The sequence below is a fragment of the Triturus cristatus genome, chromosome 6, assembly GCF_964204655.1.
Source record: "Triturus cristatus chromosome 6, aTriCri1.1, whole genome shotgun sequence".
NCBI lineage: Eukaryota > Metazoa > Chordata > Amphibia > Caudata > Salamandridae > Triturus > Triturus cristatus.
The window spans coordinates 1221813190-1221829519 of NC_140589.1; the positions used below are offsets into that span (position 1 = coordinate 1221813190).

General features: G+C 42.1%; 1 protein-coding gene across 1 annotated transcript in view; it reads right to left on the minus strand.

The window, feature by feature from the left end:
- The window catches only part of LOC146821200 (solute carrier family 60 member 1-like), a 335760-nt gene that overhangs the window by 46218 nt on the left and 273212 nt on the right, over positions 1-16330 (minus strand). Inside the window, exons 4-6 of the mRNA XM_085609331.1 lie at positions 13844-14074; positions 4348-4622; positions 3192-3467 (exon numbers count right to left, since the gene is read on the minus strand). Coding sequence (XP_085465457.1) covers positions 14058-14074 — 17 coding nt within the window. The 3' untranslated portion in view covers positions 3192-3467; positions 4348-4622; positions 13844-14057. The remainder of the gene's footprint in view (positions 1-3191; positions 3468-4347; positions 4623-13843; positions 14075-16330) is intronic.

The window sequence follows — 16330 nt, forward strand, 5'->3', positions numbered from 1 at the left end:
TGTATTTGACACTGTGACTGTGTCCACTGATGTGAGACATTCTTGCAGCGGTCTGATATGCAAGTGGGCATGAGGGACTATTGTGATGCAGGATACCATCATGCCTAAAAGGCACATCAGTGTCCTGACTGTGACCTAATGACCAATTTGAGAATGTTGGAGTAGAGTTAGAATGTTGTATATTCTAGCTGTATTTGGGTAAGCTATCCCTAAGTGTGTATTGAGTATGGCACTAAATGCGGCTGTATTTGATAGTAAAACCTAGTTTATGTAGTAGGGTTAGTGTTTTTTTGTATGCTGACAACAAACGTGAAAGTTGTTTGCTTTTATAAGCCAATCGTCTCGGTATGGAAATACAAGAATGTTTGGTCTGCGCAGATGTGCTGCTACCACAGCTAGGCACTTAATACCAGTAGGGTGGTGGTGACACCGATGGGAAGAACTTAGCTTTGGTTTGTCTTCCAGGGAAAGCCCTAGCAATTCAATTTGTGGTGTGAGGGATGGATGGATATATGAAAGCAGGTGCCTTTTAGGTCTAATGCTGCCATGAAGTCGCCCTTTAGCAGCAATGGCATTACTTCCTGAAGGGTGATCATTTGGATATGTTCCGATAGGATGTAATGACTTGGGAGACTGAGGTCTAGAATGAGTCAAAGAGAGCTGTACTTTTTGGGGAAAGAGAAAGTAGCGTGACTACACTCCTGTTCCTTTATATTGAAGTTGGACTGGCTCTATAACTCCTTTGAGTAAGAGAGCTGAAATCTCCTGTTTAAGGAGAGCTTTATGTTGTATAGATAGTTTGTGCTTTCAGGTGGGATTGCTAATGAGCTCCAGACAGTCACCATGTTGGATAATGTCCAACACCCATTGGTTTGTTGTCATGGATTTCCATGCTGTATACATTTTTTGAAGATGTCCCTCAACAGGTGCTAGATGTTTGTGTGGGGAATAATAAGCAAGTCACTGCTTGTTTTTTTAATTCAAGGTACAGGTTGAATGTTCACGACTGTTGCCTTTGTAATTGTTACCTCTATATGAGCATCTTTAGTATGTTTTAGAGGTGGTTGACTGTCCTTGGTTCTTGTAGGAGGACCCTGTAGTGTCAGTAGCAACAGATCTGTGACCCTGTTTGAAAGCTGGGTGATGAAAAGGCCCACAATAGGTGGGAGATTGAAGGCCCCCGTAGATTTTGCTACCTCAGTGTCTATTTTTAACTTTTTCAAGGGCCATTATCTACTTGTGGGCCAAAGTGGTGCTCTTTGTCAAAGGGGAGATTGAGTATTGCTTGCTGTACTTCAGGTTTAAAACCTGAGACATGAAGCCAAGCATGTCTACGGGCGAGAAGGCTGGTATTATGCCTCTTGCTGCAGCGTCTGTGAAATCTAGTGCACACTTGATAGAGTTGTTAGTAATTATCTTCCCCTTGCTGACAATTTCATAACTCTTTTTTATGTATTCCTCTAGGAGGCGCCAGAGGCGCTCCACCATTTTGTTCCAGTGTGCCCTGTCACAGTGTGCCAAAAGAGCTTGGCTGTTTGCGATACGCAAGTGATTAGCAGAGCGTGCCGCACCGGTTTTCCTGAGGCGTCAATACGCTTTGACTCCTCTTCTGCATATATGCATCATCAGTTAATTGGGAATTTGCCCTTTTCCTAGAATTGGCTACTACTAAGGAGTGTGGTGTTAACTGCCATCTTATATATATAGGGTCAGATGGTGCTGCCTAATATTTTTTGTCAACCCTTGATGTGATGATGCATGCTTTAACAGGGCCTTTACAAATATTCTTAGCATGACGTAGGACTCCTTTGAGCATAGGTGAATACTGAGATCCTCGTTAAGTAGTAGTGAAGGTCAGAAAAAAGGAAGTCATCCTCCATAGGGTGATTATGCAGTGGAACCTGGTGGTATGCTGCAGGCCTGCCTATTAAGTCCTGATATGCTTGTCAGGAAAAAATCCTTTAAGCAGTGCAAATCATTTAATTACCACATCTGCAACAAAAGGGAGTACAAAAAGGTTTATTGTACATGCCAGGCTAGTTCAGCTGGGAGAGTGATGTGCTATGAGAGAAGCACAAGTCAGTCTCAACTTACATACACTTCGAGTCTACTCTTATAATGCTAATTTTGGCTTAGATACATATTTAATACAATGTTCACAATAGAAAAAGCTTTCTGCTTTTCCGTTATGTCCCACCCAGATTACATACATTTATTTCAAGAACAGTTCTATCCTGTGTTCGTGACTTCTCACACCAAACTTACAGACTACAATGGAAACATTCTTGCTGCTCTGAAGTTCCTGTTAAATATTCTAGTCAGGACGTTTCTCAGCCCAAATACAATGGAAAAACACTTAAACCAGACCGCATTTAGACCTTTTTTTTAAAGCAGGCTGTAGGTTATTTCCAGATACAATTGTGCAACTTAACATGCAAGTTTAAACAGCATTATACTGTGTTTCTGTCTTTACATAATATTTCACAGTATGTGGGCAAGTGACAGAATAATTAGGGCCTAAATCTAAATTAGGGTTTTGATTCTTTTCATTCCCCTCTCTAGTCGATTCTTCGACTACTTCCTCACTACCCCTGTGCATTTCTTCCAATTCTGTATTTTGCAACTCTTTATTTCTTATTATAGGGAACATACCTCCTACTTTAGCTGTAACCCTCTTGCAACATGCTAAGATAACCTGAAATACTAGGCACATCAATAGCAACAGAACTATTATAGGCAATAAGGCCTTAGACAACCCCGACATCCAGGACGGCACCCAATCAAACCAACCAGTGAACCACTCATCTGAAGCACCCCCCTCTTTCTTCATCTGTGTATGCAAATTATGCAAAGTCAATATGGCCTGTTAGATTTCCTTCATCTTCATCATTCGCCGGTATGAAAGTAAAGCATACTGAATTAAGGTTTTTACATACTCCTCCTTTGATTGCTGTCATTAAGTTCAAAACATATCTGTTTTCCATCACCATAAGTCTGATTGAACGCAGCTCTTCTTTAATTGCATTAAAGCCATCTTCAGTAGCATTTATGGCTTTCATTAACTCCCACCGGGTGAGCAGTTGCTATTGCTTGAAACATAGGTATCAGACTTCCAAAAAATGTTAGGGCGTCATTCAACAACCTATACTCTTTGGGCACATCCTGCTACACTGAAGTTCCAAAGTACTCACCCATCCTTTTTCTCTGTGATGATGCAGCAAAGTTGACGCTTTACTCATGGAATGCAAATGCAAATCTTTTATTTCTTTTACTGGTATTACCATAGATGGAGTATGCAAAGTCATCAGAGATCAGATTCCGCTCCAGTCGGGGGGTAATTGAGTGTATATTCGAGCTCCACACTGCCAGAAAAAATCCATAAGGCTGGAGGTACCGCTCTGCATATCGGCATTGTAAATAGATGAAGTGCAATTGAGATTCCGTCCCACTTTAACAATCCCATTTCCCTAAAAGCAAAGAGAAAATCTGATTAGTTTCACAGCCAGCTTAGGATGACATTTAGTTCCAGCCCATGCATTTCTCTGTATGTTTTCACCCCATACTTTCTGACATGATGCTTTTATATAATCAAATCTCAAATGATTTTTTGTTTCTGTGCCATTCCATAAAGATATGGCCCTATATGAAAACCTGGCTCCAGATAACCATTTATTATTGGCAAATACTGATGCTTCAATACTTAATATGTGAGCAATCTGGGGGCAGTGGTTTGGCAGAATAATTATTACAGGTGGATGGTGGATTAGATCTCCCTAGGATACCTTGTTCCAATACTGCTTCCTCCCAATTTGCATAACTATATTTATGTCCTGCTCCCTTCATTCTGGATATCTCTTTCATTATCTCGGTTTTATCTGTCTGTCAAAATTTGCAAAATTTCAGGGGTTGTATCAAATCTGGTTGTATTAACTCTGGCAGTCATAGGACTAACATGCATTGGCAGTAACTGTGCTTTTATCCTACACAAGAAAAGATGCAATAAACACTTTTTCATATTAACAGGCACCTCTTTAGGATACACTAAAGGTGGTGTTTCTATGGCATGGGGAATAAGAGAACATACATAACAACTATCATTTTGTGTATTGGTACCTATATCATGCATGCTTTTGTGCCACAAATGATCAAGTAAAGAATCATGCAAAGGATGTATATCTGTTTCATTGAAAACAACTCTACAAAAGTGTAATATTCCTTTCCTATGAGTGGGATCTTTTGCATCTACATAACACATAATACAATAGCAAATTATCAGAGTAATAATCATAACCACTGAACTCATTATTATACTATGAAAAATATCATTAAACTGTCTCTTCATTGTACCTTTGTTCTTGGACCATTGCCTCCTCCCTTCTCTGCGGGAGCGAGGCCAAAAATGGAATGATGTCCGTTACGTGCACCCAGTTCCGCATCCCCTCCACTTTGACTGCTTTTGGCATGCTCTGTGTTACTTGGTAGGGGCCTAGAAACTTGGGGTCTTTCCAAGTTCTCACGAAGTTGCTCACGAAGACCCAGGAACCGATGCTGATGGCTGTAGACAAGGGCAGGGGTGGTGCAGTACTGTCAGCCTGTTGCAGTCGAACCTGTTTAGAATAAACCTGTAAAGCATTTGTTAAGGCAGACATGTATGGATTCATTTCTTGCCAAACACTTTCTGATGCAGACTTAGTATCAGAACGAATCATTTGATTTTGTTTAAAGGAAAAATTAGAATGCCTACCTGTTACGACTTGGTGATGGGTTAAATGATGATCCTTTGAAGGGGCATTTCTCAATGCATACAGAGCAAGGGGAAGGCAGTAAAGCCAATTCTTTTACAGTGTCTCACAAATTTGCGACACTTTGCTTTTCAATAAGCCATTCATTCTCTCAACAATTCCATTACTCTCTGGGTGGTAAACTGAGGTAAACTGGTGTTCCACTCCTAATAGTTTAGTAATTTGCTGAAATACTGTGTTAGCCAAGTGTTTGCCAGTATCGCTGAAATCCCCCACCTAGGTATGAGCTCTCTCACAAGGAATTTGGCTGCCTGATCAGCATCATACCTGGAGCAGGGTCCTGCTTCAATCCATTGTGAAAATGGACACACCACTAATGACAAATCCCTATATCCATTACATTTTTGTATCATATCTATGTGTAACTCTATGAAAGGGCCTAATGGTCTTGGAATGGAGGATGAAGGCATTTTTGGTGACCTCTTATTAGAGTACTGATAACACACATGACATGAAGCTAGAAATACATCAACTAATGGTCCTAGATTAAAGATAAACCAGCTTTTAATTAATTCATCCATCATTACTCTTTTAGAATTGTGTGTTGGTAAATGAAGTTGTCGAAGGGCTGTTATAAGTAGGGATTGAGGCATTATAACTTTACATGAAGTTGCTGATCTATAAAGAAGATCTGGAAATCCAGTCACTCCACCCCCCCCCCCTTGATTTCCAGAGATATTTCTCATGTTGTGGTGCTGCATTTTGAATGTCTAATAATGCCTCTGTAGAAATATTCTCATAGTGTTGTATCTCAACCTCATCATCTGCATCTAAAGTGTGCATACTGCATGTTTTGATTGCATATAAACTAGCTTCCTTTGCTGCTGTATCAGCAGCTTCATTTCCCTTAGACACCAAATCTGTTCCTTTTGTGTGTGCCTGGCACTTAACCACTGCTACTTGATATGGTATTTGCAATGCAGCAATAAGGTCAGCTAAAAGATGTTGGTTTGCTACTGGTGTCCCATCAGATTTAAGAAATCCTCGCCTTTCCCATCTTTTCAGCTCTGAGTGAACTGTGGAAGCTACATATGCTGAATCAGTGTATATTGTTATTGGCTGACCCTGATAAGCCTGTAGGGCCGTTATTAATGCTTTTAATTCAGCCAGTTGGGCTGAGTCTTGGGATGGCAAGGGTAAGAGGTGCAATGTGTGTAAGGTATAATCAGTAGGTGTACCAATAGCCTCAACAACAGCTGCACCTGTGTGTCTTTTACCTGTCTCCTCGTCTATCCATGAGGAACCATCAATAAACAATTGTCGGCCATCAAACAAGGGGTCCTCATGCCAAGTGATCGTCCTCGTCCAATGTTACACTACAGTCATGATCAGTGGGCTCTAGTGGGTGCACTGAAAAACCTGCAGGATTGACTGAGTGTACTCGTACAATGCAAATAGAAAGGTTGGACAGTATTACTTCATAACCTTTCGCTCTTTGAGTGGTCAATATACTTTTACTTATCTGCAGCACAGCAAAAGGAGATTGCTCAACATACAATGTTACAGGGCATCCTGCTGTAATAGTACTACTCTTTTCTACTGCAAAAACTGCTGCTGCAAGCGCTCGCTCACAAGGAAAGTGACCTTTCATTACTGGATCCAATAGTCCACTAAAATAGGCGATGGGTTTGTGACCCATCGGGTATTTTGTGAGTAAGGACTGATTTCATGGAATCCTTTGTGGCAGCAGAAAACAGAAACAAGCATTGGCATAGCCAATAGGTCTCGCCTTTGGGACCTTATAAGTATTCAGCCATGCAGCACATTATCCCCACTCACATGCTCTAACACATAGCAGACTGGGACCAGTAGGGCCAATCTTATAAGAAGAAAAGTGAATAGACCAGGACTAACTGCTCTTGTTGGTTATAGATAACAGAACTGGAAGAAGCACATCATCAGGCATGGGTCAACTCAAAATCTAAGCAGTCTTCTAAAACTGTCAACAACCACAGACACTAATTGCCCTGTTGCTGCTAGTAAGGGGCAAAGATGTTTGAAGGGTGGTTAAATAGCAATTTTAGTGTCAGTAGATGAAGGTTCTCAGGCTAATCCAGGTTGTCATATCCCTAGAGAAGGTAGCATTCTAAGCCCTAGCTGGTTTGCAGCTGAGTCCATAGATGCAGCACAGTATAGCGCTACCCTGGAGAACATATCATGCACATACTCAAAAGAGAGCGTGTGTCAATCTAATGAACACATATGGCACTTGTGCGTGTGCGTTTGTGTGGAAATATTTCACATCTCCGGTGGTGGGATTGTAGGACGAATTGCAGGGCTGCTTTTTTCAGTGAAGGAGGAAGTCTCCCTCAACCTGGTAGAGAGCTTTATCTAATGCCCAGACTGGACTTTCATTTGTTGTATTTTCAGCTATGAGGCATGTCTGTGGCCTGCTCTGGTTTAAAATCTTGCTGCCAACTCCAATTCCGAGGAGAAGTGCACGCAATTTCTGTTGAAAAGTGGCGCCACCCTTTAAATCGGCTGCTCTGTGCTGTGGGCTGAGAGAAGAGTTGGATGTGCTGAGCAGGGAGTGAGGAGAGAGTGCTTCCAAGCGGCCAGAGAGACCGGGACTGGCCAGAAACATACCTGTTCTTGCAAGAGACTGACAAGAAAATTTCAGCAGAAAATCGATTTGCGTAAAATGTGTATTACATTACTACAGTCAGCAGTCACAACATTTTAATGCCTTACAAAAGTGCCTGGATAATTATTTATTTATACTAAAAATGGGCTCTTCTTGCATTAAACCAGCTAAAAAAAAACGTATCTGATTACATCGACCATATCTGGGATAACAGCGTGCCCCTGTGTAACAGGCGCCATGGAAACCAGAAGGGCACGTTTCACCTACTTTGATATCCCGTGCCAATAACCAGCGAATGAAAATAAGAGGTTAATTCGAGTGGAAACTCTATTGTGCACAGACGTTTGTGCAGCTGAAACTACATCCTGAGCAGCGTGTTCTAAGAGGAGCACGGTAGGCTTCTAAGCCCAACGGGACTTTAAGGAGAGCGAGTAAGGAGGCCTGCAATTCAGAATACCCTTTCTGCACAAATATAGCACCTGGAGACCATTAGACAAAGCAGAAGGAGTGATACAAGTATAAAGGATTGATGAGCGCGTTTGGAGCATTTGAAGGATTGTATTTTACTTCAGTTGCTAATATAGCATACACTAGCTAAGCCAGTGAGTCTTAACAGAAGGATCTTCAACATAAAGCGCTTTTCTTAGGGCAGTTTATTTGATGGGCTCAGTTTCAGAGTGAATTTTAAAATAAAGTGTTCATGGGGAGCATGGAACACAGAAATTGGGACAGTACTAGCCAGCACCCAGCACAGATTAGTTTTACATGTTTGGGTCCAGCAAAACTATTTTATGGTCGTGGCGAAGGCAGGAATTGAACCCAGGTCCCCAAATTCCAATGCCAGTGACCTATTTATTCTGAAAGTTTGGTACAAGTTTTAATAATGTTAAATCACAGTAGAGGTTTATAATATTGAAGTGTATTAAAGTATAAACATGTAGGGTTCCGTTTGTGAATAAGCCTCTGTGGAGAGACAAGCATTTGCAGAGTTGTGCGATCATCGCACTACTGGAGCAGTTTGTGGGGGCTGGAGCTCTGCACTGAGGCGCGTGTGGGGGCGGCTCATGCAACACGACTGCTGGTGGTGCTAATAGGGCCGGACTGCAGCGGAAGATCGGCCCTGGCAAGAATGTTCAAATCAGACCTGAGAAGTAGAGCACTGCAGGCAGTGAGAAGAGGTCTCAGTCAGAGCAGCAGGGAGAAAGTGAATGCGAACGCGCTATAAACAGCACGCGTGACTTAGTCGACGAGGTGAGCCCGCAAGTGGCGCGCGCGCGCGCTTGGGAGAGCAGTCTGCTCATTTTCAAGCACTGCACTCGTGCTTGTGGCACGCCACTGCTCGCTCCCGCAAGGTGGATGCCGCCACAAGCACGAGTGTGTGCTTGAAAATGAGCAGAGCGACGGCTAAAGGCCCTTCTATTCAGCGCATGCGTGCTGCGTAGGCGAGACCTAAACATCTCTTTGTATAGTCTGGATTTGCTAGCACTGGGGCTGAAGCAATTGCTTCTTTCAATGTCTGAAATGCACTTACACTGTCATCACTCCACAGTATGCTTGTGTTGTCAGTTTTAGCTTGCTTCATTGTAAATAATAGTGGTTGTATGATGGTAGCATAATCAGATACCCACTGATGTACAAAATTACAAATGCCTAGAAATTTCTGCATGTCTTTTACTGTCTTGGGCTGAGGCTGATCACGTATAGTTTGTATTCTAGAACCTGCTATCCTTTTGCCTTCTGCAGATAACACTTGGCCCAAATACAGCACTTCTTTTTGCACAAACTGTATTTTTTTCCTGTCCACTTTTTATCTCTTAGTAGCAAGTAGCGTTAGGAGATTGACAGTGTCCAAAACACATTCAGATTCTGTTTTACTACATATTAATAAATCATCCACATATTGCAAGACTGGGCTATCTGACTGGAAATTTAACAAATCATCTCTCAATACTCTATTAAAAACAGATGGAGACTCACAATAGCCTTGTGGGAGTCTAGAGTTCACCATCAAAACTGAAGGCTGTCAAATAATGACTGTCAGGATGTAAAGGTATGCTAAAAAAAGCATTCTTTAAATCCACCACAGAAAACCATTTGCTGTCACATGGTATATTAGTCAATATCACAGATGGGTCTGGCACTATGGGGTACTCTGCTAATACTATGGCATTAAGGGGACGAAAATCCTGAACCATCCTCCAAGTATTACCTGTAGATTTTCAAGGTGATGGACAGGAATACAGGACTCCCTGATCCTTCAGTCTTTGTATTGTCCCTCTAATACTTTCTTTTGCTTCTTTAGACAGTGGATACTGTTTTACACGTGGCAATTGTGCACCTGGCTTCAACTTTATCTTAAATGGTTCTGTAGATAGTATCAGTCCTACCTCATCTGGAGCTGATGTCCAGAGACTAGGTGGGACTGCTGCAAGTGCTTCAATATCATTGGAGGGGGGTGGCACAACTGGTAATGTGGTCTGTGCACAGTAAACACGCACTAACAAGGGTGCAGTGTGTGTATAAACTATCTCAGTCCTGGTGGGATCGTCTGAAAAGCGTTCTGAATCAGAAATGTCCCGTGGTCTCAGACTAGGCATAAGAAAAATCAGGACCTTCCAAATTCCTCCATCATTATCTGATGCCACCCGAGCGCCCCACCTACTGGATATTTCCATGCACTCAAGATAAAGGGTATTAACCTGTCCCAGTTCATCACCACCAGCTTGTTTCCTGAAAATGTGTCTTGATGGCAATTCCATACATCTCCCTAAAAGTATTTCCTCTGTCTTCAGAACCGTAAGTACTGCATCTGCTAGCAATTTATAATGCACTGGCTCTGCCCTTCCAACCACATTTTCCTCTGGTATTCTTAGCAGATGTATCCCACATTTCACTTGCACTGGTATTTCACGTCATGGACCCATCAGAGGAAAACCTTATTGCCATGTTTAATTTAGACATGACATCCCTTCCTGATAAATTTGCTGGTGAATTTGGAGAATAAAGGAGACGCTCCTGCGTTCGCACTCCTGCCACCTCTATGGGCACATGTGTTGTGTAAGAAATGCGCTGTACTTCACCAGAGAAGCCCTGCGTATCCATGGTGGCAGAGGACAATGGACATTTCCTTCTGAGAGGCAAGATTTTGTTGCCTCTGTATCAACCCAAAAAGTATACCTCCTTCCCATTATAATCATTTCTACCATTGGTTCTTCCTCTGGGTCTAGAGTCCTAGCTAACACAGAACTATTGGGATTCCCTGGTGCGTCCCATCAGGCTGTATGATAAAAGGGGTTTCTGCCTTGAACAATCACTACCCCTTGTCCTCGATTCCCTGTGCTCACCAATGCAGTAGTCTGCACCTGATGCTGGCCTCCTGTCTGCACCACAACAGGTGCTGTTGCCCCTTGAACAGGTACATTAGCAAATTGCTGTTGTGGCATATAAACCTGTGGTAGTGGAGTTATTTGTTGTTGATGCTCGGGGGCATACTGATAAGGGCCGTATTGAGGTGCTGGCCCTGACGTGTTCACATTTTGTCTTCCCCTTCCTCTCCCTATTCCTATCACTCCCTAAACTTCATCACTCTTCTTAAAGCGGCGTTCAGCAATAAAATGTCCAACATTACCGCAGTAATGGCATTTAAAATGTCTTCTTCCTTGCATCTGTCTCCCCTCTCTTTGACCCCTTCCTTGCTCCCGGTTTGCAAAAGGAACCTGCACTGTCATTTCTTTTCCTGTCTTTTCCTTCTCATTTTTCTGTATTTTTTGTGTCACCAGTTTGGCTTGGACTCTGTCACTTTGGTCTTTATTTCTCCTCTCCTTCCTTTTTTCTACAAAAATGTATAATATGTGCTTGTATTTCTGCCCAGGGTTTTACATCTAAGGCCATAACCTGATCTAAATGCTCTTGTATGTCTCCTGGTAGCGCCTGTTTTAAAACACTGTAGAATAATGTACAACTACCTCCCATGTCTATAGGTCCTACATCTACTTCCCAATTTGTCTTCATCATTGTTATGTAGTCTGCACAGGACTGTCCTGGAGACATAGTTTGTGTAATCAATGCCCCAATATCTGGTTGGTCTGGGTACCTATTCTTTAATTTAGTCCACACCCTAGAGCACACAACTCCAAAAGCAGACCCATCATGTTTTCCTTTAGTAATTGTTACTCCTTGTATCCCTGCACTTCTCATTATACTGTCCACCTCATCCCCCACTATGGAGCTCAAAAGGCTCTTTACATCCCCAAGAGCTAAAGGTATCCCAGATGTTGCATTTTCAAATGCGTTTAACCATTTCCCTGCTCCTTCATGTAATGGAGGCAGGCCTTTTTTTTTTTTAGATTTTCTTTATCCATGTGTTGCCATGGAACATAGACAGGCTGTGCTCTGTGTGTCTTATACACCAGTGGCATCTGCATTACAGCGGTATTCCTGTCACCATGTCCCTCATAAGGTATGTCAGACCTTAAAACATATTTCTTTCACACACACAGACTTTGTTGCATGTAATCATAGTCTCACTCCCGGGTCCCCATAACCTTGAAAAATACATAAATCAGCCATATTTATCAATTCAGGGCCAAAGGATCCTTCTCTTGGCCACACTTTCATCTATGGCACCATACCTGCTGTTCATCCTGCTAGGTTATTATTAAAGGGACAGCATTATACCAACTATTTTCTCCTTTTGCTACTATTTCATTGGGTGTCAAGTCACTGTTTCCTTTCCTTTCTTTTCTCTGTATAAAACTTGTCATTCCCGGCATATTTCGTACATGAAGGGATCTTACTATAGCCGGAGGGGAACTTTGTCCTAACTCTATCATACCCTCTGCTCGAAATGGACGCCCAGACCTTGTTGTACTACTGGGAAACACCTGCTCTCCTCCTATTTGTTCTCTAAAGGCACTTTGTTCCTCTAATCTTCTTCTATTTATTTCAGTATTTCTGTTCTCAGCCTCTTGCCACAATTCCATGCGTTTCCGGTCAAGAACCCTTCTAATTTCACTCTCCACTGAGTATATTTCTTCCTCTTCAATCATATCCTTTCTGGTCACATTCTTGAATTCTAGATCATATCCTATGTCCCTTACAACTGGCTTTTCATCTAGTTTAAATGGTATGGAATTACATATATTTGAACAGTCATCAGCAATAAGGCTTAATCTCTTAATTGTATTCTGTGTTCCCTTTATACTGGTAGTCATGTCACAATAACCCTTATCCTCTTCCTGATGTATTTTTGATTGTGCCCCTAAATCAAACTTCACCTGTGGGGTGCTAGTATAGTATCCATTTCCCTCACTTGAGTTGTGAGGAATGTTGCTAGCCCATTCTAATAGGTCTTTTGACTTTTGTTCCAGCAATTTTCCATTACCGTCTTGTCTTAATTTTACTGAAATGTCTCATAAGGACACTGTTCCCTCATATACTTTTTCAGGTTTAAGAAATCCTTATTAATTGTTTGAGCAAGATCAACAACCCCCGTTTTTAATAAAGTCATCAACCTTTGGTGTAACTTTGTTTATATCAGTCAGGGGGATTAATATTGGATCTTTATAGCCTAAAGCTGGAACATCAGTGTCCACTGAGTCTATTGAGGTAGTGGATTCCTTATCTTCCACTGACAATGATGGATACATACCCTGTCGGCATAAGGGCTCTTTATTTAATCTCAGAATATGTTGGGGGTAGTGCTGTGGCTTCTACATGGGAATCCTGACTGAATATCTTCCACATGTCCAATGATGCTAATCTTTTTGTTCTCTTATCTCCTTTATTTGCTCCTAAGATATATGATATTACATGGGCTATCACTGTATTATCAAAAGAGCCATCTGGTGTCCATGGAACATGGGAAGTCTTTGTGCCTTCTGCCCGTTCCAGACATTGTATTTTTATTCTAACAGAGTCTTCTGGAACTCTGGAAATCATATGGCCTAAAGGAGTCCATTTCTCTACCCAGCCTCCCCTGCGAAGATTTCTTAAAGAAAGGCATGTCCTCAAAATGTTCCTTTTAATCTACCAAAAACTTTTACTATTCTTAAAGGCTCCTGTCCTAATGGAGTTAACACAAAAAAACACAGTTGGTACCTCTGATAATGCAAGAGAACTCACATAACATATTAATACAAAATGTCAACTTTTTCTCTTTCTCTGTCGTTTTCCTAATTCAAACTGTCAGGATAAACGTCTTATATAATTCATATTTCTCTAATAATTCCCCAAGGGAAAGAAAAACAGTCTGTCAAGTCTAACAAAATAAACATCTATTTCTCTGACGATTCCTAAACAAAAGGTCTGTCTGGATCAACAAAACACGTTTAATTCTCTCCATTCCTTTCTGATGATTCCTAAACAAAGGTCTGCCAGGAATAACTAAATACACATCTCCGTTTGTAACGGTTGTGGATCAATACAAAAGGATTAGACGATCGCCCTTTTTTCCTACCTTATCTGGCTGCTGCAGACGTCCCCCAGACCGGTACCCCTGTCGTCCAAAAAACAAATCTTTCGTCTCAACGGGCATCGGTCGTCCTCCTCAAATTGTGCACGGCTAAATTAGTTGTCCGAAGGGGGGAACCTCCCCAGCAGCAGGCCGGAGCAAGGGGATCTCCTGGCTGGCTCGCCACGATCTCGGGAAAAAATCCTTTAAGCAGTGCAAATCATTTAATCACCACATCTGCAACAAAAGGGAGTTCAAAAAGGTTTATTTACATGCCAGGCTAGTTCAGCTGGGAGAGCGATGTGCTATGAGAGAAGCACAAGTCAGTCTCAACTTACATACACTTCGAGTCTACTCTTATAATACTAACTTTGGCCTAGATCCATATTTAATACAATGTTCACAATAGAAAAAGCTTCCTGCTTTTCCGTTATGTCCCACCTAGATTACATACATTTATTTCAAGAACAGCTCTTTCCTGTGTTCGTGACTTTTCACGCCAAACTTACAGACTACAATAGAAACATTCTTGCTGCTCTGAATTTCCTGTTAAATATTCTAGACAGGACATTTCTCAGGCCGAATATAATGGGAAGGAAAAAACACTTAAACCAGACCACATTTAGACCTTTTTTTAAAAGCAGGCTGTAGGTTATTTCCAGATCAATTGCGCAACTTAACATGCACGTTTAAACAGCGTTATACTGTTTTTCTGTCCTTACATAATATTTCACAGTTTGTGGGCAAGTGACAGGTAAAACAAAATAATTAGGGCCTAAATCTAAATTAGGGTTTTGATTCCTTTCATGCTGAAACATCATCTGATTAGATGAGCGTTAAGGATAAAGGTCTGCATCTGTGTCCCCTTGTGGCTCTATATCATAGGTGTCCCATGGGTCCCCGGGATATATATCCTCTCCTTTATTATCATTGTCATCTCATATGGGTGAATGTGGCGAGAAATCGCCCTCTTCAGATTGATGTGGTGAAGCAGGTGATGGAGTGGATGCGGGGGTGGTATTGGTGGAATTAGAGAGGTAGGTACAGGAATCTACTGGCAATGTACTTTTTCTTCTTTTTAGGATTAGGAACTGGAGACTCAATAGCCTCTTCAAAAGATAATGGTCTCTTTGAGGGTTGAGGTATTGTAGGTTGAAGAATAATCTATTTAGTTCCGGGCTGAATTTGTAAAGTTTTTGCCTTGGATTCAGCCATTCTTGCATGGTTTTGAGAATGGGCTCTGGTGGAGTATTCGGATCGAAGGTATAGCATTTTGATGCCGGGACATGTGTCGTTTTTGGCGCTGGTGTGGTAGGAGTAGAGTCAGTGTGCACTTTATTTTTCAGAACCGAACCTACGGTCCGATGTGTCGGTGCGGAGTACGATTTGGTGGAGGCCCCTGCTGTAGGCCGGTGTTTCAGAGCCAAGCCTGAGGGCAGAGCGTCTGAGTCTGTACTTTTGAGAAGTGGCAGCCCATGAGCAGTTTTATTGGTCGAAGACAATTTTTTGGACTTTGAATCGGGGACAGGTGTACTTCCAGTCCGATGCCTCTCAGAAAACTGCAGGATGACTGGATGTTGCTTGGCCTACGACTCACACTCGGTCTTATGGATGGAGAAGGATTCCTCTTGGGCTGCTGAGGCTTTCTCTTCTTCATCATCCTTTAAACCAAATATATCGGGTTTGTTGTCCGTTTGTCTGCGCTGCATTTCTAATTGCCGTGTGCGTCGACCCCGAAAGGTTTTCTGAGATCAGAACGATCTTCAGGGCTCACAAGTATCTTCTCGATGTTAAGGCCACAGACATAAATTACAGACCAAGTGGAGGTTGGTGTGATGGAATTTAGAATGGCAATTGGGACAGAAACAGAACAGAGTGCGTTCCATCAGCAGCTCCTTTTTCGGATAGAGCTGTTAAAGTAGAAATGGCCCAACGTGCGAGGCCAGTAGACCATGGATGCGAGTCCAAGAACCCGATGTGAAAATGTGTTCTTTTTCTCAGAACACAAGGATTACGTGATCGAAACAATACTGTCAAGAAAGGAATCAACTGGTGAACCGAAGGGAGCCCGAAAGGACCTTGAACCGGAGCGTGAGAGAGTATACCTGAATCCGTAAGCAGAAAGAAACAATCTAAAAAGAGTCACACAGCCTTGTGACTCGCGAAACTTCTTCGAATAAAAACAAAATGTAATCATCCAAACCCAACACTAGATGGCGGACGTATGCAAAGCATGTGTATTTACAGCCACAAATGCCTTGAACATATAAGAATTTTAGCCCCGTTAAGCCGACCTTGGTATGGTGTATCTTTTTGGCTCATTCCCAGGTTTACAAGTTCTGGTAAATCTGGAAATGCATTAAAAACATGACAATTGTGTGGGAACATACATACAACACCTCCCTGGCGCAGAGTAAGGTAACAGCGATTTGTCCTGCATTGCTTTACTCAAGATTTATGAAGCCACTCAACCATGCAAGGTGGCCTTGTGTG